Source organism: Lissotriton vulgaris, chromosome 1_1 (assembly GCF_964263255.1).
Source record: "Lissotriton vulgaris chromosome 1_1, aLisVul1.2, whole genome shotgun sequence".
NCBI lineage: Eukaryota > Metazoa > Chordata > Amphibia > Caudata > Salamandridae > Lissotriton > Lissotriton vulgaris.
The window spans coordinates 534,003,972-534,030,498 of record NC_141685.1 but is presented as its reverse complement, the minus strand read 5'-3'; the positions used below and the strand labels follow the sequence as shown (position 1 = coordinate 534,030,498).

Here is a 26,527-nt window from a genome sequence, read left to right as displayed (position 1 = left end):
CGGGACCAGGGGCCATGGGCTCTACATCTAGGACCCCAGGATTTGCAGGTAGCAATATTATCTCTTATTCAGCACAAGTATTGTGAATATTAAAACCAGTTTTCTCAATAGCCTGTAATCACGACAACTGGCCATGCCTTGAAGGCCCATTTCCCTGTATTGTTTGTCGCTTCCAGGCATCCCTTACTCACCTTGTCATCGGCAACTATACTACAGCCCCTACCTCAGCTCCTGTAGAGCTACACTGTCCGAGACCCCCCACAAACCGTCCCATTTGCAGAAATACTGAAGAAAACTCCACTCTAACGGGGTTAACTGGGCTAAGAAGTTTCTTGATAAACATCCGCTCCTTGCCCAAACATTCCCAGGAATTATGGGATCTTATTAACACAGATTTGCCAGATATATGTTTCCTCACGGAGACCTGGTTAAAACCCCACACAGTGCCTGCCATTATGTTGGGGATTCCGGCTGGATACAAGATTCTCAACTTAGACCGCCCTACCAAAACCGGTGGGGGTATTGCAGTAGTATACAAAGAAGGTCTGAAAGTCTCCTTGCTCGACCAAAGATGTTGCGCTCAAATGGAGGTCATGATTTTTAGGATCTGCTCCTCCTTGAAGACTCCCTGGAAGGGAGCATTGGTCTATAGACCCCCTGGACCATGTACAGGCTTTTCGCTCACTCTTATGGAGCTTTTAGCCCCTTATTTTGAAGCCAAGGAAGATTTCATTCTCCTTGGAGATTTTAATATTCGTACTGACCTACCTAATCATCCAGACACAATTTCCCTGCTCTCTGATCTTCTTATATTAGGACTGAAAATCCAGAACAGTGGCCCAACGCATCTGGGTGAACATACCCTGGATCTTATTTTAACCAACTGCACTAAAATAAAATGCTGTCCGTCAACCCCTGTTAGCTGGTCTGACCACTATATGGTAGGATTTACCCTACTAGGGCTTCATTTGCCACATCAAAAGGCACTCCCTGCAATATGGCGTAGACAATGGCATAAAATAACCTTTGAAGGACTTCAGAAAGTTTGGAACCCTCTATCTTTGAGAATGACAATGTTGAAACAGCTCTTTTTAAGTTTAACAAAGCCCTTTTAGAAGCAGTGGATTCGCTTGCACCTCTGAAACTGCATAAACAGTATCCCAAAGGTAAGCAGGAAGTATGGTACTCAGAAGAATTGAGGGTAGAGAAACAAGGGTGTAGAAAGTTGGAGAAAGCCTGGAGAAAGACGCACACACCCAGTAGTAGAAAGTTGTACTTGGAGGCCATAGCCAACTATCATAAAAATATAAAATTGGCTAGGAAAAACAGTCTTGCCCTACAACTAGCAGATGCAGGGAACTCCTCCAGAGAACTCTATAAAATTCTCCAATCATTTGTAAAACCTGTGGCCTGTGAAAGCCCTGATGATTTCACTCAAACCTTATGCGATGATATCTTTGCATTTTTTCATATTAAAATAGAGTCTATATATGAGAAAATAACACAACCCTCCAACTCTAAGAGCAATGCTGACTATTCTTCCTCCCGGAAACTAATGAATGAAAGCAGACGATTCACTACAATCCCGGAGGTTAGTTTGTCCGAGGTTACGACTTTGTATAGTCAAATTAAATCAGGATCCCAACCGACCTCTTGCCCTCTAAAATGATAACCCCTCTTGGAAGCCTGCTCTCCCCAGGTTTCCGAACACTAATTAATCTCTCTCTTAAGGAAGGGCAAGTGGCCCGTGTCTGGAAAAAGGCGATTGTGAACCCTATTCGTAAAAACGCGGCGTTGCCATGGTCAGACTTGAACAACCTCCGGCCGATCTCCCTCTTGCCCCATCTGAGTAAGATGACTGAGAAACATGTCAATACACATGTGTCCAAATACATCGAGGCAACGGATGGTCTGGACCCTTCCCAATCTGGGTTCAGACCTAATCACAGCACCGAATCAGCTCTCCTCTCCGTCACCGATACCATCCGGATGGCACAGGATAGAGGAGGCTCCATGATTCTGGTGCTGTTGGATTTGTCCGCTGCCTTCGACACGGTGTCACATGACATTCTTATTAGTCGTCTGAAGAGGGTAGGGATAGGCGGGGAACTGCTCTGGCATGGCTAGAAAGTTTTATTACTGGCCGCTCACAAAGTGTTCGATTGGGCTCCCACTGCTCCACCTCTAGAGAGCTCACCAAGGGGGTTCCACAGGGCTCATGCCTAAGCCCCACATTGTTCTATGTGTATGTGGCCCCTTTGGTGGAAATTGTGAGAGAATATGGGTTCACACCAATATCTTACGCAGATGACACCCAGCTTCTGTTCCCTTTTCAGACATTGACGCCAGCAGTTAAAAACTCCTTCGCTGCTGGAATGAGAGCTGTATCCAACTGGATGACCTCCAATTGCCTGCAATGCAATGTGGGCAAGACGGAGGTCATGCTCTTCGGAGAGGCCCCACTCTTATGGTCACCTGAATGGTGGCCTCCCGAACTAGGTTCTTCCCCTTGTCCCAAAGAGATAGTAAAAAACTTGGGGGTTCGACTTGATAAATCTTTGTTACTCAAAGATCATGTTAATCAAGTAACGGGATCCTGTCTTAGGGTCATTGGACTCCTGAGAAGGGTGTTCCCCTATCTAGCAGACTGCCATAGGAAGACCTTAGTTCAGGCATTGGTTATCAGTAGATTAGACTACTGTAATGGCTGCTTATTTCTGCCAATGAGGAACAACTTGGCAGGTTACAGGTAGCCCAGAATACAGCTGCTAGACTGATCCTTAACGTCCCATCCAGATCTCGCTCTCGTCCTCTGCTGAACAAACTACATTGGCTTCCTATTCGCCAGAGGGTGAAATTCAAGATCTGCTGCACAATTCATAAATGCCTGTTTGGCACTGGTCCAAAGTACCTCTCAGAGAAATTTAGACCTTATGAGCCAGCCCGCTCTCTGCGCTCTCAGAATCAATCTTTGCTTCAGGTACCACGTATCAAAAAGGAAAGACAGGGAGGCCGAGCCCTATCCTATAGAGGCCCTACTCTTTGGAACTCCCTGCCCATCGCCCTTAGGCAAAACTCTAATTTAGCCACCTTTAGGAAATGTTTAAAGACACATTTGTTCCTGACCATGTAGACACTTACTCTTCCGGTCCTGATTGTCTTATATTTGAATACAGCTTTGGTAAAGAACACAAGCGCGGAGATACTTCTCCGGGGTTCGAATTCCTGCACTATACAAGCGATTAAATAAATAAATATGCCAGGTGAAGTGGATCACACACCTTCCACTCTTGTATTTTAGTACTTATAGTGCGAGTTTATCTCAAACAAATTAAAAACTCAAAGTCCTAGGATTCAAATAAAACAGAACTGGAGGTCGTTTCCCGCTACCGTGGTATCTTTTCCAGTCTCTGTACTTTGTAAAGCTGTGCAGAGTAACAGAAAGCTGTGCGTAGTAACCAAAGGCTGTCCGAAGTAACTGAAGGCTGTGGCCCACCGGGCCAGGGATATCAGAAGCTGTAGTACTGAGTGATATTAGCATAAGTACATCACTCCTGTAGCACACTACAGCTCGCACACCTCTCCTTGAACACTGGTTTTAGATTGCCATTCAATTGCCTCCTGCTTTACGCGGTATCGTGTGTCACATTCTGCAAATCCTTGTCATAGATATATTAAAGAGGGGCAAAGAAGAGTATGGAGCTGCTGTCGTATACGTTTGTGTGTGTGTTTGGGGTAGATGTGTCTTTAATTGTATACCTGGGTGTGTTTGTGTGTTTCAGGAGTTGTTGGTGTGGGTTTCTATTTGTGTGTCTGCAAGCGTGTGAGCATTGGCTGACATCTGTTTGTGGGGGTTGGTAGGTGCAGATGAGAAGGATGAGGGGCGCTCTCGGGGGCGCCTCGAGGTGAGTTAGTGTCCGTGTGTGTCTGGGTGCCGCATTAGATATCTGGGGTTGTTGAGGTGGGTTTTTGTTTGTGTGTCTACTTGCGTGCATCGGTTGGTATTTGCTTGTGGGGGTTAGTAGGTGCGGATAAGCGGCGCTCTGGGGGAAGGGTGCCTGGATGTGAGTTGGTGTCTTTTAGATCTGGGGGTCTCTAGTTGGCAGAAGTAGGTACCAATGTCCAAATAGGGACCTAGTCAGGGTAAGAAGGATACACTCCTTAGATAACCCCTGCTCACCCCCTTGGTAGCTTGGCAAGAGCAGTCAGGCTTATCAAAGGCAATGTGTAAAGTATTTGTACCAACACTCACAGTAACACAGTGAAAACACCACAAATGGCCTCCACAACAGTTTAGAAAAATAGAAGTATTTAATCTAAACTAAACAAAAATCTAACATACACAGTTCAAGAATATGGTTTCAAAAGAGTTCTTAAGGTTGAGTTAAAATAATCCACAGTTGCGTCACGTTTTAGCCAACTGTACCTTTAGATGTGACAAAAGTTCCAAGTGAAAGCTGAAGTGTTGAAAAACAAAAGATGCGTCACTCCTGAGACCCTGGGGAGGCGATGCGACAACCCCGCTGGATGCAGCGGGCGTGTTGTGATGACTCCGGTCTGTATGGGGAGGGATGCGATACCTTGTATGGATTCCGGTGTGCAAGTTTCATAGGAAGCGTCTCGCATAGGGTACGATGCGACAATCTTCTGGATGGCGATGATCTCAGGTGCGGCGGCGATGCGCGGCGCAGCGTCGATCTTCTCCTCTCGCGGCCCCTCAATGCGATGGCTCTGCAACGACTCTCGCAGCGATGTGATGCAGTCCGCAAGCAAGCGGTGTGACGATCTCACCCCGTGACGACAGGCTCTGCGACGATACTCGCAGCGATGGTACTTTTCCCGCACCAGAGCGATGTGTTCCGCAAGCAAAGGATGCGTCGGTTCTTGCAGCGCAAACAGGCGCTGCGACAATCTCGATCTTCGAGGCGGCTGGAATATCCTCGCACTGACGGGGATGCCCTCCGCAAACGAGCGATGCGTGAAACTTGGTCGAAAGTTTCTTCTTGTCCAGCTCCCCAGCCAACAGATGCAACTTCCAGAGGCGCCACAATTGGCCCAAGCACTCTAGGAAGGACAGAACTCTCTCAATAGAGTTCAGGGGGGAGGATGGGGTGAAGTCCTTTTGTTCCTGGGACTTCTTAACAGGCAGCCAGCTCAACTCAGGTCCTTGGAGATCTCTTCAAGCAAGGGGACACAGCACAAAGCAAAGTCTTTCCCCTGTCCTAGGCAGCAAAGCAACTGCAGGTCAACCCAAAAAACCACGGCAGGACAGTCCTTCTTCTTCATTCTTCCAGCTTTCTCCTTGGCAGAGGTTCCTTCTTGATTCCAGGATGAACTAATTTTCTAGTAGTCTGGGGTCCTATATTTATACCCCAAAAGGTCTTTGTTCCCTTTGTGCAGGAGGGCTCTGAGCCCGTCTGACTCAGTTCTGCGTGTTCCTTGAGCACTTTGTTTTCCAGGCCTCTCCTTTCCTTTCAGAGAGAGAGGCAGGGTCATCAGCAGCCCAGCAGGAGGTGGAGCCAGCATTGTGGAAGGCAGGCACAGCCCTATTCAGGCCCAGGTGCTACCCCCTCCCACCACTCTAGATACAGATAGAGCTATTAATCCCAGGGATGGGCCACCCAGCCTCTGGGAGCAATCCAGCCCCTGACACTCATAAACCAGACAGTCAATTCACAAACAGGCCAAGGAACACAGAAAGGTCAGACAAGAGAACAGCAACTTTCTAAAAGTGCTGTTCTCAAACACAGGATTTAAAAACCACCTTTCCTAAAAGATGTGTTATTAAATTCTGAGTTCAGGGATACCAGACTTTTATGTCCTATCTTACTCCTATGGGAAGATATGCAGGTAACCACTGTACACAGCATTCCCCACGATAGCCTATGGGCAACATAGCCTTACAATAGTGAAAAATGAAAATGGCTGTAATTCACTATCAGAGCATGTCATCTGCACTAGTACATGCTCTACCTTTCACATACACTGCACACCCTGCCCAAGGGGGTAACTTGGGCCTTCCATAGGGCTAACCAATGTGTACAGAAAGGGAAGGGTTAGGCCTGGTCAGTGGGGACACTGGCTAGGTTGATATGGCAGTTCACAGACTGCCCACACGCACTGCGGTGGCAGGCCTGAGACACCATTTTAGGGCTACTCATGTGGGTGGCACAATCAGTGCTGCAGTCCCTACTAGTAGCATTTGTATCACCAGCCCTGGCACACACTTAGTGCACTTTACTAGGGACTTCTTGATGATACAAATATGCCAATCATGGATTACCAATTCTAAAACAATTTACACAGGGAGCACTTGCACTTTGACACTGATCAGCAGTGGCAAAGTGCCCAAAGCATCTAAACCAGCAAAAAACGAAATCCAGCACAGCATCAAAAATACATGCGGTAGAGGCAAAAAGAAAGGGGAAACCACACCAAAGATGCCAGGTCTAACAGTGTCCCTGTGTGTCTGGGTGCCTCGGTGTCTGGGGTTGTTGGTGTGGGTTTTTATTTGTGTCTGCGTGCGTTCGTCAGTTGGTGTCTGTGTTTGTGGGAGTTGATATGTGAGGATGAGGGGTGCTCTCGGGGCACAGAGCCTGGATGTGAGGTGTTGTCCAGAGGGGCCTGTTGTGTCTCGAGCCTGGAACACGTCCTTGCTCTTCTAAACTCGAGCACTGCACAGCTGTGTTCTTGCGCTCGCGTATTGAGTGCATCCTCGCTCTGCCTATGTGTCATCATTCAAAGTGCATCCGCGCTCTGCTTATGTGTTTATTCAAACTGTGGCTGGAGTTCCTGATGTATGTTGGTGGTTGGTGGGTAGATCGGGTGATGAGAGCTGGTTGGCGGCTGTGTCCGTGTCTCCTCTGTGAATCGGGGTTATGTTCCCAATAAAGAATAATCAATAATTCTGACTACGATTATTCATTACAACAATGGCGACAATGGTACATAACCCCTGAAGAATCAATGCGAGTGACAACTTTTTGAACAAGAATAGAAACATAATAAGAGAAGTTTTAAGCGAGTCTAAAAAGATAGTGAGATCGGCTACCTACCGTAGTAAACATCCAACGTAAGTCACATTTTACGTTTGTAACTTAAAGTTACCGTAATTGAGTGAAGAGTGAAGCGCATCTTCAAGGGAAGTGCATTTGAGACTGATACTGATTAGAACCATACGTTTTGGAATCCGATACCGCATCCGTAAATGGAACTGCAAAAGTGATACCGCTAGTCGGATTGAATTTGGCACAAATTCTTACTGAATTTTCCTCTTAAGTGACAAAAGTAGGAACTAGTTACCGCAGTGTGTCATGGAATTATTTCTTTAAAATATAAATACTGTTGAGCTTAATTCAGTATTTAAAGGGAAAATTGAACAATTCTGGTAATATCGTTATTCATCATCCGTTGTTATTTGTGAGGTTGCATGGATTTTGGAAAAGTAACGACGTAACATCTATTGGAAAACATTAAGTTAAAGATTAACCTGATGTTGGAATGTGCGTCTTCTAAAGGCAGGAACGTTTTGTTTCAAAGCTAGATTGGAGTGTTGAACACCGTTTGCAGTGCTACGATCGACGTCATCTGGTGCGTAAGTACCAACGCAAGGTCACGCATTGGGTCAAGATACGTGACTCCATTTTGTTTATAGGTTACCTAGCAACAGCGAAGAAACTCTGAAGTACTCTTATATTATATTATTGCTGAAGTACACGTCGGAACTTGTATCGCATACTCCACATTGTTGACCTTTGGATTGATTTAACCCCTTCCCTGCTGGCCGGTTTCCGCCCCTGTGCGGTAAACAAACGAACAGGGGCGGGCCATGACGAACCCCAGCCGTCATCAGCACACGAGCACCGTAGTGCATGACGGCTGGGGTTCGTCACCAGCATGGAAGGGGTTAAGCTTCATCTGGAATACGGTTGGAAAAGAATAACAATCACAGACTTACCCTCATCAGTGACACGCACACTGCGTGTCATTTCGACAATTCATCTGTGATACGCACACTGCGTGTCATTTCGAAAGTTATTCAGTTACACTTTCATATTCATCAGTGTTAACGTGGAACTATTTTTACAAGGTATTGCGAGGGTATCATTTATTCACCAGTGATACACACACTATCAAGTATTATAGTTATTCTAAGCTCAATCTAGTAATGTTATTATAAATCAAATCAGATTGTTGTATGGTCATGTCTTAATTGCTCACGGGCATAGATTAATTTATGTGTAATGCGCAAATTGGTGCAAGGTTTAACTCTTTAAAAGGAAATTGGTTTTATTCATTTTGATGTCAAGGATGGCAACTACTACAATGAATTTGCCGGCACCACAGGCATTTTTGATAAGAGATGGGGAGGTTACGAGTCAGAGATGGGAGGAATGGAGGGATTATTTGATAAATTATTTGGAAACGTTTGAGAGTAAGGAATTAACTCCAAATAGGAAGAAGAAAATACTTTTGCATTGTCTTGGACCGGGTGGGTTGAGAGTTTACAACAGAATTGAGAAAAGGAATGTAGGTGAAAGTGATAGCAAGCTATAAATGATCTTAATGCTTATTTTGCACCCACTGTGTGTAAGGCAGTACATAGGTTTAATTTTTATCATAGGAGGCAAGAGTCTAATGAGAAAATAGAGGACTACATTGCTTCGCTCAGAAGACTTGCCTTGTCTTGTAATTTTGGTACTATTGAGGATGAATTAATACGCGATCAACTTGTGATGCATTGCAACAATAGTGGGTTGCAGGATAAGTTATGAGTAAATGCTGATGCCAGTCTAAAAGAAATCTCAGCGATAATTAGCAAAGATGAATTAACCTCTAGGTGCGCTAAAACGGTGGTTAATAAAGCCAAAGGTGAGAATAGTGACGGAATAATTAAGATAGTTAGGACGCCTGTTCAACCCAAAACAAATTCTAACCAAAGTAGGTATACCTTCAAGGGAAAAGGCGTAACAGGAGAAACTAGCAATGTTACTGCCTTTGAGAATAAAGGGGATTGTTTCCGTTGTGGTAGTTCAACACATCTTGCCAATGACAGAAGATGCCCTGCTTTAGGTAAAACATGCGCCTATTGCAAAATGGCCGGTCATTTTGCTAGAGCATGTAAAAATAATAAGAGTGTGAAGTGTGTTGTGGAAGTGTGCGATGAGGACTACGATAGCAGTGAGCAAGATGTAGGTGATGTTGTAGTTTCTTATGTGAATGGCATGTGCGATGACAACTATTATAGTAGGGAATTAAAAATTTGCAAACATTCGTGACAAGAATTTTCAATTCTATTAAGGACACGGAGGCGAGGATTATGCTTTCTCTATTTCTTTACTACTAACAGCAGCCAATAGTAACACAGTAAAGAAACGAAAAAACTACAACTCCCATGTGCCTTTAGGCCAACCATAGAGAGTACATGCTATATAAGGCACCATAGAGGACAACACTTCCTCTTTCTTTGTCCAGGAACCATAACAGTCTAAAGTCATTTGAAGAAAAATACCGCCAACCATCCAGAAAGGAAAGTCCGAAGGCTGAACCGCAAAGAAATCCAACAGGAAAACAGGCAACCATTCCAAAAGCGCCGAAGGTGCATCAGGAAAGACAGCAAATCCAGGATCCAAGGCGTGGAAAACGGTGCCGGAAAGACCAAGACGACAAATCACTTCTGGTCCGAACCTGAAAGAAAAACAGAGCCGTAACACATATCCCCAAAACCTTTGAAGGTCGCATCACATAGGGTGGGGAAAAAACATCAATGCAAAACAATGCAGATCATAGTAAAGCCAAGATGCACATAAACAATGCAGTAGAATACCAATGGGTGGGATAATCCTCGCCTCCGTGTCCTTAATAGAATTGAAAATTCTTGTCACGAATGTTTGCAAATTTTTAATTCTATGGCAGGACAGGAGGCTTCAGATTATGCTTGTTCAAAGCTGTTCCACCACAACAGATGCAATATCGACAATGGGTTTGAAGTAAAAAGTCTTAAACACTGTATCAGAAGACCAATCAGCTGTTTTCACAATGTCATGCAAACTTATACCAACATGAAAAGCCTTAGAGGCCATGGCACCCCTCGCGGAGTGAGCTCCAAAGATGGAGGTATCAATTCCTGCTTCAGACATAAGCCAGCGTACCCATCGAGCAAGAGTAGCTGACGCCACAGGCTTAAAAGGTTTTAACAAAGCAATCAATAACTGTCCAGACATATCTTGACGAAGAGGAGCAGTACTCACCTCATAATCCTTTATGCAGCGTACCACACACAATTGTGGGTGGTGAGGAAATGCAGGATAAGTGACAGTAGACAGATTAGTCTTGGTACGCCTGGAAACCGTAAAAGTAACCCCTTCCGGGGAAAAGGAACGACCAGCGAGGTCCAACGCACGGACATCCGAAACACGCTTACAAGACACTAAGCACAAAAGCATTGTCAATTTCGCAGACAACTGCTTACGGGACAGAGAAGCGTTGGGAGGCCAAGCCTCCAGAAAACGCAGCACAATGGAAACGTCCCAAAGAGCCACATATTTCGGACATGGCGGTTTAGCCATTCGCACACCACGCAACAATGCAGAGATGAGAGGATGTTCCCCAACAGGCTTCCCGTCGACCAAAGCATGGCCCGCAGAGAGAGCGGAACGGAAAGAATTGACGGTCCTGTAAGCAGAACCAGCAGAAGCGATGGAAGCAAGAAAATTAACCACTAGAGAGATATCTGCAGAAGCGGGATCCAGATTCCGTTCAGAACACCAATCACACCACCTACGCCAAGCTGACGCATAACGTTTGCGCGTGTTGGGGGCCCAAGCCTCACCGATAAATCTCTCAGCGTCTCCAGATAAGCCAGGGACTTTCCAGCGTTCCCCGAGAGACGCCACGCTACAAGACGGAGCTGGCCCGACAAGACTAGAGGATGCGGGTGGAGCAGAGGATCTAACAGCAAGTTCCACCGTGCTGGAAGCAGAAATGGTGTCGAGCAACTCATTTCCAGAAGGTCCGGAAACCAAGCTTGAGCTCTCCAAAGAGGAGTGATCAGAACAATCTCCGGCAGAAACTGTTTCGTCCTGGCCAAGACTCGCGGGATCATCGCGAACGGGGGAAAGGCATAGCACAGCTGAGGAGGCCAAGTCTGGAGAAAGGCATCCGTGGCGATGGCCTCCGGATCCGGACGCCAGCTGTAAAACCTGGGTAGTTGAGCATTGAGGCGAGAGGCGAAGAGATCGATCCAGGGGCGACCCCAAAGGCGAGACAGGGAGCGAAAGACCCGAGGGTGAAGACGCCAGTCGCTGAAGTCCAGTAGATGGCGAGAGTTCCAGTCGGCCACTTGATTTAGGCGACCTGGAAGATATTCTGCAATAAGAGTGATCTTCCTCTGTAGGCAGAAATGCCAGAAATCCTTCGCAATCTCCGCTAACAACTTCGACCGAGTCCCCCCCAACTGTTTCACATATCGCACCGCCGAGATGTTGTCCATGCGAAGCAAAATGCAACAACTGGTGGCTTGTGGAGCCAAACTGCGGATCGCAAACGATCCCGCCAGAAGCTCCAGGCAGTTGATATGAAGGGCTAGTTCGTCCTGAGACCAGCGGCCGCCCGTCGTCAAGTCTCCGCAACGGGCCCCCCAGCCCCAAAGACTCGCATCCGATTCCAAAACCAGGTCCGGAGTCGAGCCGAACAGAGCTTTCCCGTTCCAAGCTTCCATGTGATGGAGCCACCATATCATTTCCGACTTCGCATCCTGGGACAGAGGAACCAGGTCGGAATACCGAAGACCCTTCTGCAAGTGTCTGATTTTGAGGCGTTGCAAGGCCCGATAATGCAGAGGACCCGGAAATATCGCCTGGATGGAAGAAGCCAACAGCCCGACAATCCGAGCGATCGACCGCAACGATACGTTCGGTGCAGACAACAGTGACTTCAACTCCCTCTTGATAGACCTGACTTTCTGGGCAGGTAAAAGAAGTTGGCAAGAGACTGAATCCACAAGGAAACCCAGAAACTCTATCGATTGAGTGGGAAGTAAATGAGACTTCTGCGGATCCACTAGAAATCCGAGAGATTGAAGTAGATCGACTGTCCAAGACAAATGGGAACGCAGTTGTAGAGGGCACTGAGCCATCAAAAGAATGTTGTCCAGATACACTATAAGTCTCACCCCCCGTGCCCGCAGTGATTCCATGACGGGTCGCAGGAGCTTCGTGAAGCACCATGGGGCGGACGAGAGACCGAACGGGAGTACCGTGTATTCGAACCAGTTCCCCAGCCATTGGAACTGCAGAAAACGGCGATGAGGCGGAAAGATGGGAATGGACAAGTAGGCGTCCTTCAAATCCAGGCGAACCATCCAGTCGCCCTTGCGAAGAAGATCCCTGAGAAGATGGATGCCCTCCATCTTGAAGTGACGATAGATCACCCCGTTGTTGAATTCCTTGAGGTTGAGTACAAGGCGAGACCCTCCCCCCTTCTTCTCCACCAGAAACACATTGCTGACGAACCCCTGTGGATGGAGGGTCATTCGCACAATGGCCCCCTTGAGAAGAAGAGAATCGATTTCCTTGGAGATCACCTCGCGATCTCGTTGGGAAAAAACAAGGGGAGAAGGGACGGGACCCTGAAGAGGGGGGTGGTAGAACTCGATGCGGTACCCCTGCACTGTTTGCAATATCCATGCATCGCTGGAGATCGAGCGCCAATTCTCTAGAAAACACTGAATCCTTCCCCCCAAAACAACACTGTCGAAAGGAATCAGGCTCACCTGCAGAGGAGTAATCCTGTCGTCCTCCCTGGTTACCACCGTAGCCTCCCTTGTTGCCTTGGCCTCGACCTTTCCGGGAGGGGTAGAAGGTGGTTTTGGATCCAGAATAGGACTGCTGCTGTTGCTGGCGCTGTCCGCCTCCACCCTGATGGGACTGCTGGCCACGCTGCTGACCAGAACCTCGGCCGAACGAACGTCCCCCTGAACGTCCGGCCTTGGCAAAAACCGGGCGGAACGCCCTACGCAAAGAAGATTGCGCCTTGTCCAGGCCACTAAAAGTCGCCACAAATTTAGTCAGCTCTTTCAAAAACGGCTGACCAAATAACAGACCTTGAGCCAGAGCACCGGATTCGGAAGTAGCCAGCTCTGACAAGCGTGGATCCATTTTGATCAAGATGGAACGCCGACGTTCCGTTGAAAGGGCACAGTTTGCGTTCCCCAAGAGACATATAGCCCTTTGGGCCCAGCCAATGAGGACATCGGGATCAATGCCAGCCGCCTCCCCTTGGGCTTGGTATGCCAGATCCAGGATTTTTGTCAAAGGACCAAGGATATCCAGTAACTTGTCTTGGCACAGGCGCCAAGAGCGGTCAATACCCTTCTTGGGATCCTTATTAAATTTTTTAAGGTAAGTCAAAATTGTGGGATCGACTTCCGGAGTATCAGCCAATTTGTCCGCCAACTCCGGACGAGGGCACTCAGAACGTAACCGAGCACGCACCTCCTGATCGAAAGAGTCGCGGATATGGTCTTGAATATAGTCCGCGACTTCCGGAGCAGGGCACCAAACCTTGGAGTTAGGGTGTATAATGTCTGTAGGCTCAAAGGTCAAGATTGGGGGATGTGGAGAAGCGTCCACAAAATGTTCCTTTCGGGACTTTTTAGCCGAAGGGGGACCAGAGGGACCAGAAGATGACGAGGAAGAGGCATCCTCAGTGTCGAGAGCAGGAGCAGACAAGGACCTGGCCAAACGAACAAAGTCAGACCTGTGAGGATTACTGGGTGACTTAGAGGAATGCTGGGAAGAAGAGGATGGAATCCAACCCTGTTGTTGAGCATAGTCAGCCAAATGACGTTTCAGAGGCCCAATGGCACGGACCAATGCAGTATTAACAGACTGCTGAACGCCTTGGTCAAGGGCGTCGACTAAATCATACTCAAATGAATCCTCCTGCTCCTCCTCATAAAAATATTCCTCAGCATCGACGTAGTCTGCCATAGTAATGGAGAAAAAACAATGCACTGAGGAAAAAAACAGGTAGAAACCAAACAAGAATCCACATATACCGAAGTATATCTAGAGGCCCACAGCAAAACCAATTGCAAGTAATAGGTCACAATCAAGTGACTCCGATAGGGGGGGTGACAGCCCCACGCAAGCTAACTAGGCAGAGCACAACTCGACCCAAAACAATCAGTATAAAATGTGGAGGGACCAGCTTGCGTGAAAAGAACACCCTAGGCACAGCCTCTAAAAATTATGCAGCCCAAAACCGTCCAAGAGGTAGAGGGCGTCAGAGGAGCTCTCCGGCAGGCAAAGTGGGCAGAGGCAATGAAGGAAAGCGCCGCCTCGTAGCGTTCACCAGCTCCTGTCACACGGAGCGTCCAAAAGCCACCAATGCGCATGCGCGGTAGCGTGCCTGCTTCCCGGAAGAGGAGCGGCGCGCGACACGCGCGCACAAGTCCCCGAGCTCCGGTCCCGCTCCACCGAAGATTTCACCAACGCGGGCACAAGGCGCCCGCAAGGCCAGAGAGGCGACCACGCGCTCTCAGAAGCACATACAACAACGAATAAATCGAAGCACAAACGCCGGTGGCAGCGCAACGCGCAAAGCGGCTGAACACAAACGCGAAAGCGAAACCGGCATAAAGGTAAACAATAGAATCAATCAACTGAACAGTGCCATGTAAACACACAAGTAAGAATGAATACAGAAAAGCACTTAACTGGCTGCGAAGCAGCAAAGAAAGAGGAAGTGTTGTCCTCTATGGTGCCTTATATAGCATGTACTCTCTATGGTTGGCCTAAGGGCTCATGGGAGTTGTAGTTTTTTCGTTTCTTTACTGTGTTACTATTGGCTGCTGTTAGTAGTAAAGAAATAGAGAAAGCATAATCTGAAGCCTCCTGTCCTGCCATAGAATTAGATATTGGTGATAACGTTGTACAAGATTTGATCATTGTATAAGATTTGATCTGTATTGTCACTTTCCGGGTTTTTCGCATTTTGGAAAAAACATCATGGGTGGATTGCGTAAGGCAGTAACATGCTAACAGGGACACAATTGTAGGCTTGCAATTTTTAAGATGTGTGTCAATTTAGGAAAATGGGCCACCAGAGTAGTAGGGAAATGAGTATGACAGGGAGAAATCCTTTTATCTTATATATTTTTTTTATTTTTATTTTTATTGTTTTTGTCTCAGGTTGTCATTGTAAAGGGGGAGAGAAGAGTGTTGTGTCTGGAGCCCAGAACCTGTTCTTTACATTTGTTTTGGCTCAAGAACTGTTGTGTTGTTTTTGTAAAGGGGGAGAAGTGTTGTGTCTCGAGCCTGGAACACGTCCTTACTCTTCCAGACTCGAGCACTGCACAGCTGTGTTCCTGCGCTCGCGTATCGAGTGCATCCTCGCTCTGCCTATGTGTCATCATGAGAGCTGGTTGGCGGCTGCGTCCGTGTCTCCTCTGTGAATCGGGGTATTGTTCCCAAAAGAGAATACTCCATAATTCTGACTACGATTATTTATTACAACAGGGCCAACTGATAGATCCTGTTCTGTTCTCCACAAAGTCCTGCCCCGATGACCGTTAATTATTCTTAAGCATAGATTATTTTAAATACCACTTTCTTTTAGTTTATTTTTTAATACAGGTAATGTGTGGGAACCGTTTACAGAAAATATACAGAGACATTTTGTTTTTTTAACACCATGCAACATTCATAAAAAAGTTCCTTTTAGAGTGAAACAGGAATTTACATTTGAGAAATTGCAGTGGGTCACAGATTATTTGCATAATATCAGTGAGCTGCGGCTATATTACAATATTGAAAGCACACATCTCTAATCTTGAATATTAGATAGAAACATATTTAGAATTTAGACTAGTGTGCCACTGCAGTCTCAGTGACTTAGACAAAGACAACGTGAAACAAGCATTTGCAATGCAATAGGTCTCGCATTTACGCGAGTTTGAGCTATTGGCCTTGTAAATGGCAATGCCTTCTTTTATGTTTTGTTTTTTAAAACATAAATAAAAAGCATTGTCTTCACGGGCAGCGCGCTATGCAATGCAATAGGACATTGCCATTTACAATGTCAGTAGTTCAAAATAATGTCATTGCGAGACCTATTACATTGTAAATGCTTGTTGAATTTTACCAGCCATCGCTGAGGAAGGAATCATCTCTAAAGTCACTAATATGATTCATGTATCCACCTGTGGGACTGTTCCAGAATTCCTCAGGGGTAAGCTATTAAAATAGGAGTAAGCTACTAAAATACACACAAGTGGTGCTATGGGCTTAGCTTAATATTGCTTCAGGTTCCCAGTATTTATAGAAAAAGAACAGTGATGGGTTTACTTGATCCCTACACCAGAAAACAGTGCACCCTTTGTACTACTTTCTGGACAATCCCCGACTTTCGACACTTAATTAAAAAAAAACGTCTTTTTTTCAATATCTTTCTCTTATTGAAAGGCAACAGATTGGAGCTGTGCAAATAATAGTGTCAATAAATATATCAATGGGTAATTGTGATTTATAAATAATGGAAAATAGATAAACAACACATCTCATATCTCATTTTACTGTTCCTCAGATTATAGTTGCAGAGAATTGATCACAAACCCATCATATCTCTTAGACATTTCATTTTTAAAAAGTTGCATGAATGTTAGTTAGGAATAATTCACTTTACAAATGATTTGACTACCACAGGTAACAATATTAATGCGTAGACACACCCTTTGCCAGCTTCTAGGTACTTTCATTAATTAAAAATGGAAGGGTACTCTTCCAGTACCAATCCTATCGTAGACAGCGATCCCCTATGCACAAAGCTGGGAGGCGGTGTGTCTTTCTTAAATCAGTCTTGTTAGAGCACCAGCACAGGGAATGACAGCAGCACACACCAATCATAGTAGATATGGCTCTTCCCTTTGTTTTCCCGCTTGAGCACTGGAGTGTAGAAAATTTGGCTCCTGTGCAACATTGCAAGAAAAATATTTTAATCTGGGCATCGGATTCTAGTGCATATCTGTTGCTTTTATGCTGTTCTATTATGTGAAAGAAGACTTCTCCTGAAGGTGACAGGCAAGCACACAAATACAACAATGTTAGGAGTGCCTGAAAGATGCAAGTTACAGTTAATGCATAAATGAGGCACTGCAGTGATATAAGAATATAATCTTTTGCCTTTCAGAAATAACTTCGCAATTCCAAAAACATACTATTCGGGGATATATGATACAATTATGTTATCTCCACGTCATCTATCAAAAGGAATTTATGGAAGCAGATCATTGTTTGATATTGGACAGAACAATTTTGAAAACATGAATTCACTGGTAAGAATTTGCAAATAAAGTTCTACTTTCCTTCTACATTGAGGCAGCAAGTGTCTAAATTTGAACCTCCTAACAGGTAACAATAGTGAAAGAGGCTAGCTAATAAAAGCATATGGGGTAATGATATATCCACCCGCAGAACTCTCAAAATGCTTTATTTAAAAGAGATTGGGCAGTAATTGACAATAATTGGATGGGGGAAATGTTAGGAGTGCCATCCAGAGGATTCTGTACTGGTATGACCACTAAGATGAGGTATAGAGCCAGATGTACAAAGTGATTTTGCATGCGCAAACAGGTTTGCGACCCCGTTTGCACATGCAAAATCACTGCTGGCATGTACAATTCCTAAATAGCGAGTCGCAATTTATTTGCGACTCGCTATTTAGGAATTGCGAGTTGCAATTAGGAAGCGGCGTTCCCTTCCTAATTGCGTTTGCAATTCAATGTACATATGTTTTGTGACCGCAATTGCGGTCGCAAAACACTTGCAAATTACCACCCTCTTTAAGAGGGTGGTAATGGGGTTGCAAAAAGGAAGGGGTTCCCAAACGCAGTGGAAAATATTTTTTAAGGGCAGGCAGTGGGCCTGCCCTTAAAAAACGAAACAAAAACGTTACTTTTTTTCTTCTTTAAATGCATCCCGGTTTTCTTTTGAGGAAAACAGGCTGCTTGAAAACAAAACTGCATTATTTAAACGCAGTCCCAGACATGGTGGTCTGCTGAGCCCAGCAGGCCACCATAAATGGGAGGGCTTGCCATTCCCAATGGGGTCGCAAATTGTGAGAGGCTCATTAATATTCATGAGCCTCTCTATTTGCTACCTCATTGGGAATCGCCAAACAGTGCAATAACACTGTTGTACATACATAATAGCGCTTTGCAAATTGCGAGTGCTATTTTGAGCGTCGTACATCTGGCTCACAATCTCTTAAGATCCACCCTGCACACAATATACTTTGTTCATGCTGATTCTTCAGTGCAAAATGATATTCTGTCCATTACAGGTTGGCTAAACTATTAAGTGTGGGGGAAGGGTGTCACATCGGAGGTGAAACTAGTGCTGCTTCTACTGTGATGCAGAGGAACTGCATCCAACATGCTCCCCTTGAGCTTTGTCCCTACCATCCTGCGAAAACGTGCAACTTGCCGCTACAGCAGTGTTCCTCGATTTGCTAAAAAGTGGGCCTGATACACATTGAAGGGCTTGCTATCACTTCCACCGTGCAAGCACCAGGGAACAAGATCAGTCATCAAGTTCCATAGGAAGCCAACTCCATTGGACTCACCTCCACACCACACCACTGCCACTCATCCTATTAAGGTAGCTTATGCCTTGGGTAAGAGGGCTTGCAAATTAATGTTCGGCTGCTGCCATTGGACTGTTGGGTGACTGATGCTGCTGGCTCCTGTGAAACCATACGCTTCCTGTAATAATCTGATTGATTGCTAGATTCATTTTGGGAAGATGTTTATCATGTCTGAAGAAATCTGAGACTAAGGTGCTCATTAGGATGGCGGACAGACCTGCGTCCGTCCGCCACCCCAGAGGAGGAGGGACCGTCCGCAGGGGCAGCGGCGGTCCCTCCGTGCAGATTAGGATGTGACCGCCACCCTGGCGGTCATATCCTCAATATTTAACATTGCGGCGGGTGCTGCTTGAAGCAGCACCCGCCGCAAGGTTAAATATGCGTGCATCGCATTTGCATGCACAAAGCGGCAGGCACCGCGCAGTGCCTGCTTCTTCGTGCACGCAAAGGCAGGGGGGTACCATAGGTACCCCCCATGTGCACCCCCCAACCCCCCTTCAACCGGGGGGCCGGCAACGGGCCCCCAAAGAAAAGTCTGTATGCCTTTTCGTGGCGGCATTGCCGCCGCGGAAAGGCATCACAAAGTTCAAATCCTAATATGGCTGGCGGTGTCTGATAGACACCGCCAGCCATGTTAGAGCTTTTCCGCCGCTGTCGCAAGGCGGGCGCGGCGGATGTAAAAATGACCCCCCCAGCCATCCTAATCTGGCTGGGGGTCATTTGTGTGTCCGCCGCGGTGAATCCGCATACTCCGCGCTGGCGGTGGCTTCCGCCGGCCCGGAGTATGCGGATTCACCGCAATCATAATGAGGGCCTTAGTTTCCAATACCAAAATATTTATTGTGAAAATTATTGTTTTATTACCTAACCCAAATCATTTTATAACATCCTATAAATAGGCCTAGCCTTGATTAAGAGTTAGTGAGGGCTAGCCATTGGTTATGCCAGTACCTATGAAAAAAATATTTGCCAATTACAGCAGGCAGTTTCTATACCTTTTGCAGCAGAAGAACTAGCAGTCATTACTTGTGATAGAAATAAAGAATAATAATGGCATTATCTTATACATTGGTTTATGAAAGTTGTTTCCATTTCACTGTTTAAAATGTCTTTGTGCTTCTGCCTCCTACAAGCGGGCAAAAGTGCCCCTCATCTCCCCAATTATAGATTATTGCTAAACACAACGCCCACACTGCCCTAAAGCCGGACCTGTTCTGGAACATGCTGTCGTTTTATCGGAAGACTCCTTATTTGGTGGCGGGTGTATCTCCTTTTCAACTTTTGAGAGGGAGAAAATCAATATCAATACTATGTCCTTCTTAAAAGCGGAAGTACTTGGATTCAGAAACTTTGACAAGATGCACCTCTTTCCAATCTTATTGTTTTACAAGCTTCACATATGCAGCCTGATACAACATGTCCCACGTTACAGAACCTATGATATTTTATTTTTCACATATCTTTAGCTTAATGCCTTAATGCTATCTTTTGGTGTCTTCCATTTTCTTGGCATTTCCTTTTGGTTTTGTTACTGCCCTTACCTCATCTACCTTTTTGTCATTACAGGGTTTTAGTGGCCCATCAGTCTCGCTCAAGCAGCTTTCCATGTCTTCCACACCTACTGCTAAGTCAGTTAGTTGCTTTACCTAAAGATGGGTTCCTAAGAACAATTTTTCTATCATATGATTACTGAAGGTGCATCGCACCACTCAGAACCTCCTAAATTCTACAAACTCACGTTGATAACCTCTCCAAAGCTGATACAAAGCGTATGTCTTCTTTTCTTCCTTGAGCCCCTGAAAAAAACTAGTGGTGTTCCTAAGCAACATTCACCTTGGCTGTGAGCTGCTTTTCCAGCATTCATAATGACATGTAATATGTGTGCTCAGGTTCTCCTTCTCTGTTACCTAATGATATTTCAGCCGAATTCTCATATAACCTTCTACCTTCCGCCCCTAGGTTGTGCAACAATATATCTTCGTGCCTTAAAGGTGTAAATGTATGTTATAAATAAGTCCCTCCACTGTTCATGGATCTGTTGGCTCACCAAGATTTGTTTGAAAGTTAGGTGGTTTTGACATGTTATGGGCTGCCATGTTGGGCCTTCTTGATCTCCACCTTCCCAGTAAGCAGAGTAAAGTAAAAAAGTATAGCAACATGATAAAATAATTAGCTAATTAAAACTAATTTTACTAATATAATAAAGTAATGCAGCAGAGCTATGCCTCCAGTATTCCCAGTGCAGTTATAATGAAAACTGTTTCCAATTTCAGTCACAGTACCAGCGACCATTCTTTTCAGCCGCCTTACCATAATATTCTCATTTTTATATTTTTTGCACTACGTTTCTTTGTCTGAACCCCTGTGCATCTGCCTACAGTCTGAATAGCTTCTGTTCAAACTTGACTTCACAGCAAGAGCACAACAGGATACGCTTTTCACAATCTTTCGGATGCTCACCTGTCAGGTCAAAAATGCACGCAACTGCAGTTGGGAATTATTCTCCAAGCTTACAATGCCCATCTGCTGACCTAATCACCAACACAAGTTACTGTTTGAAAGTCGAGTTGCCAAATCTGCGAATCGGGAAACCAGAAATCAATGCTTAATCTATGGATGATGGTCTCAGCTTGAACTGCTCACCACCAGTGTAAAGATGAAACTGAAGTGTTGGCACTCCAATTGAGAAGCTAAATCTCAACATTGTATATACAAAAACAACTCTGACATGCTACTAGTACTGCAAAACAGGGAGTAAAGAATGACATTACCACACTACAGTGCTTGATGTGTAACATAATGAGTGCAGGTGCCCAGAGCTCTACCGAGAAGCCCACGGGAGGCGCTATTATGTGTTGGTGTGCCGAATACCAAGACTGCATAGCCTTGCATCCACCCCAGGCCTAGTTCAGCCACAACCAGAGACACTCTGCCACTTTATCTCACTCTTGCCGGTACCTACTTTTCCCCTTTGTGGTGGTTTTTCAGTATTTCTCTTTCTCTTCCTCTCACCCTTTGTGTGCTTCTCACTATTTTGCTATGGAGAAATGTCTGAAGAGAAAAAATAAGTGATGGTCTCCCAAAATGAGTGCTAGTGGACCCCCACGGGCTCAGATTAAACCCTGCACACAGTCCCACGTATGGGACTGAGCCTCCCCCTGCCCAGGATTGAGAAAGGCTCCGCCTGAGACTATGACCACTTCCAAAAGTGTCATGCCACCTAGACTTGGTGTTTGCGTAGAGTTATCAGACCTGGTGGCCTGGTGTTTGCATGTGACCTATGGACCGCAGGGGATAAAGCTAAACAAAAATGGTAAGAATATTTCAGCTGCAAGTGCCCTCCCAAAAGAAGAGTTAGAGGTGGGACTACCCCGTAACTGCATGCTATGACGCAATGTCTCCAGTCCATTGCTTTCATTTGACACCCTAATGTTTTCTGGGAGTTGTAGTCATTTTTTCTTCCATTGAATTGACGCACTTGATAACCTTGATTTGCAACAAAAACGCTCAAGGCAGAAAACTTGGAGTCCTGAAGACAGGGTGCTAGGTGGCAACCATAAATGGATCTCATCACTTTTGCTTCAGCTTTCTAGTAATTCCTGGCCTTGTGGAACCCATATCCAATCTTCTCAAAGGAGGTACCATGCAATCTGTGTCAAAAATATTGTGACTGAAGTTTGATAGACTGCATGGGAAACCGTGGAATTATTGTGAATTTGTTAAAATTCAAAGAAGACTTCACTCATTTCTTCAACTCCTTCACCACTCGGTGAAGGAACAGTCCCCTCGACACCCCATCATTTGACCCTTTATTCTCCCCTCTCGTTGATTTGGAATCAAACTGTCACACTTTCACAATTTTCCCTGTGTTTCATGTCTCACCTGCTCTGTACTTGTTTTCACTTCCAACATGTCCATGCCTTCCCTTGAGTCTGCTAGTAACCATGCCCCCTCCCCATTCCGTATGCCTTACACATCCCAAACAGGTATTGTCTCCCTGCCCAACGCCGATCTGCTCCTAGACTTTCCCCCACTGTTTTATTTCAAAAAGAAAAGACTGAAATATAAAATGTAAATGATTTTTATTTAATGTTTTGCCATTTCAGTGCTTTTATTGTTTCTAGAATGTAAGTACCCTTCTGGTCGATGTCAACGTAGAAATGTCTGGGTGGAGGGCCACTACCGCAGGTGTGTTTGTGCAACATGGAGTGTGGTCAAGGGGCCTAGGTTAGCACCATGACTCAAAGTGACACACACACACACCTCTCACCCTACCGTGGAAGCTGGTGTGCACATCAACGTTGATCCAGTCATGTTTAACCTCAGCAAGTAATTTTTACCACTCGGGGGGCTCCCAACACTTCTGATACTTTGCAGATTGGTCCATTCCACGTGCCTCTAGGTTGTGCTGCAGAAGGTCAGGTTCAAGTTATTTAAAGGATGAAGCACTGGACGGACCAGGGAAGCTCCTGCCCATTATTCTTTCCCGCCAATCCAGGTACAGTGTCAGTATCACTTGCAAGCCTAAACGGGACAGCACAAGGCTCCTTGATTCATCCTTCCCTTCGCTGTGATTTGCAGGGCTAACTCCCAGGCACAGCAACCGAAGGGTTTGGCATATCAGCAAGAAGACCCTACACACCTGTCACAATATTGTCTGTACTTTTCATCTTACATTTCTTCTGACCATAATGCTACTCTCATTTAGACCTACAGATTAGTGGTGTAATTTGTTCAAAATATAAAAAATGGAAGTGATATCAGTTGTTGCATGACATATGATGTCATTACAGGAAGTGAAATCAGACACCTTTTATCCTGTTGTTGGGACGTTTCATTTGTATAAATTGCAAATTAGAGGCTGCAGCCTTTTAACCATACTACAGGAATTACTACTCATCTATAAAGAGTAGCTAAATCCAAAAGTATACTTAAATATAAAATATCAGTAGGCAGATGTGTAAAAGCACAGGGGTTGCAAAGCAGTTTACAGACATCCCATCCAGCAACATTGGGTTGCAACTGTTACCTTGTAAATTCTACTCGATTGTGGTTTTCAAGAAATTGAGGGGTGAGGCACTAAGGAGACACATAGTTTGGTTGGCCAAAGGCATATTGTAAACCTGCCCAGGTAGCATAGTGTTACTAAGAAGTTAGGGTTAGCTACTGAGAGAAGAGCCACTGAGGGGGCACATAGGAGGGAGTGCTGGGGAGTGCAGAAGGGATACACTTGCTTTTTGTGAATCTCTATTTTTTTAAGCCTCTGTATAAGCTTTAGGTACTTTTCATCATCATCATCATCATCATCAATAAAACTTTATTTGGCTGCATAATGGCCATAAAAGTAAATTTACACAAAGAGTGACCCAGAAATACAGTACGAATACAATATGATAAAAAGAGCAGAGCTACTTTACATTTACAGTTATTTTAAAACAGCTCCTTAGCCCTTATACATATTTAGTGTATCGTGATAAAACCTATAGTATCAGCAAATACCTTGATAAAATTGATTACTATACACAATCAATGCTAAGTTAAAGTAAGATCATCATACAAGTTTAAAAGCATTTCTTCCTTCAGGACTGCAAAGCCCAACCCATTTCTATTGCTAATCAAAGGTTTTTCTTCTGCATAATGCCCCTGCTACAAAACTTGCAACCCCAAAACATATCAGGGGTGATGATAAAATTAGCAGATAAATCAGGGCAGATCTTGTGCAAAATAGCAATTTTTTAAAAGAGGTAAGATAGATTTAGACGGTAAATCACTATAAAATTCACAGAAGAACAAAAGGTGCAGCAAATTTTGGTCCGAAAAATCATCACAGGAACAAGGCTTTAGGGTCCCTAACTTAGAGAAACCCTTGGGAACCGAGAGACACCAATGAATGCTATTAAACCTAAATCTGATTAAAAGAAAGTGATGATGCAAATTATTAATAAAAAAACAACAGGGTTGATCTAACTCCCAGGGCTTATTATCATGTAATATCTAATCATGGGTTTGATAAGTTCACTATTTTCCCTTTCCAGCCTTCACCTGTTTAAAAATTGACTTTCAATGTGTTTCACCTCTCCAAGGTGCAGCTGTCTAGGGTGATTAAAAAGCTCAGGGCACCATTATTCTGTGAGCTGCTGTGAGACATAGTCTAACAAAGGAATGTCTGCAGCCTGTCTAGCTTCATGCAGTCTTCTAAAATAATTTGATTTAGGAAGGGTATGCGCCACGATATTATGAGGGCCACTGCTATGCAATCTGAGAGGTAACCCTGCCTTAATTCTTCGTGCACCATAAAGGCAGGGTACTCGGAGGGACAGCTAGATATTACCATAGATATTTATTTTCGGGCCCCATGCAAATCATTAACCTCCTTGTAGGAAGGTTTGCTCCCTAGTCTCCTGGCAAAATCCAATGTTGCCCGCTGCTGCTCTCGCTGGGGTATTTTTGTTGAGTGTTCGCTCGGCCACCCAAGACCCTTTTCGTCAAATAGAACACCCAAGTATGGAAGGTTGCAACATTAGTCAGTCAGTCAGTCAAAAATTCTTTATTGCGATAACTGAATATCATACAAAGACAATGGCATAAAATCACAGACAACAAACAAATAGCATGAGTAAGAACAGTTAAAAGCATTTAAAAGAAAACATTTTAGATAAAAATCAATATACCAAGTTATAATTCATTGATACATTGTAATTACATAGTGTTAAAGTGCAATAGTGCTAAAGTGCATAATACAGTGCAATATTCCAAGGGTGGATCCCCGCATAGATATTGTAATAAGGTAAGTACACGCCCTGATACGTTGTGATCTAGAGTTCTTAACCAAAAGTTGCCAACAGCCAGACTAGTTAATAAACGTGTCTGGGCTTCATGAGGAGGTAGATGCATTTTTAAGTCTGATATTCCTGCTTCTTATTGCTCTCACCAGGAAATTTGCCACAAAAAACATGATCCTGGGGGTTTGCAACATTTGTAGGTAAATAAGAGCAGGTCGGACCAATATAAATCCCGCTTCCTTAAGTATAGGAACGAGAAACAACCTCCGGGCCTCGTTATAATAGCTGCAGAACATTATAAAGTGCATTGTGCTCTGTTCTGAAAAAAGATCACAAGGACAGGGCGGGGCCTTTTCAGGGGTACTCCACTCAGAATAAAAACCCAGGTTAAAATGAATCAGGTTAAGTCTAAAACGGGTTAAAATGAACCTATGATAGGGATTAGTCACCACATTGAGATAGTTGTCAGGACCACTAGGTATAGCCAGCAGAAGGCTGGCCCTAACACAAGGTTTCTTTAGTTCTATTTCTTCCCTCTCCAGGGAGAGGAGCTCCTTCATAGTAGCCTTAATAGAGACGACATCATTAGCTGTTATGGAGTCAGTGACTGCGTATAATTCAGGCCTCCCCAACCTACAAAAACTGTCCTTGATGTACTTTAGCCATCCTATCCTAAGTACATTGTCTAGAGTCAGACAATCCCTTATTATAGTATGGTTTAAGGGAATTTCAGGATTGAGCCATATCTTAAGCCATGCGATTAACGGTGCAATTCTAACCAAATCGGCGATGAAGCCTTCTCCTAACTCCTGGTGGACAGTATAGGATGGGGTTGACTGCGGAACGCCCAAAACAGATCTAAAAAATTTGTTTTCCGCGGTCTGAATGGGATCAACTCTTTTATACCCCCACAGGGAGCCACCATATGAGGCTACAGAGATACATTTAGCTTTATATATTTTGCTAATAGCTTCAAAAGGTCTACCCCCCAGTCTTTTTGAGAACCCATGAAGGGCAGCGGAAGTTCTGGCCAGTGAGGCTGCTCTACTTTTTACATGAGGACCCCAGCTACCTTTCTCATCAAAGGTGATCCCCAGGTA

The 26,527-nt window shown here is 44.9% G+C and overlaps 1 protein-coding gene across 1 annotated transcript in view; it reads left to right on the top strand.

Annotated features, from left to right (window-relative positions):
• The window catches only part of AKNAD1 (AKNA domain containing 1), a 425,253-nt gene that overhangs the window by 311,014 nt on the left and 87,712 nt on the right, over positions 1–26,527 (top strand). Inside the window, exon 17 of the mRNA XM_086936316.1 lies at positions 17,191–17,335. Coding sequence (XP_086792442.1) covers positions 17,191–17,335 — 145 coding nt within the window. The remainder of the gene's footprint in view (positions 1–17,190; positions 17,336–26,527) is intronic.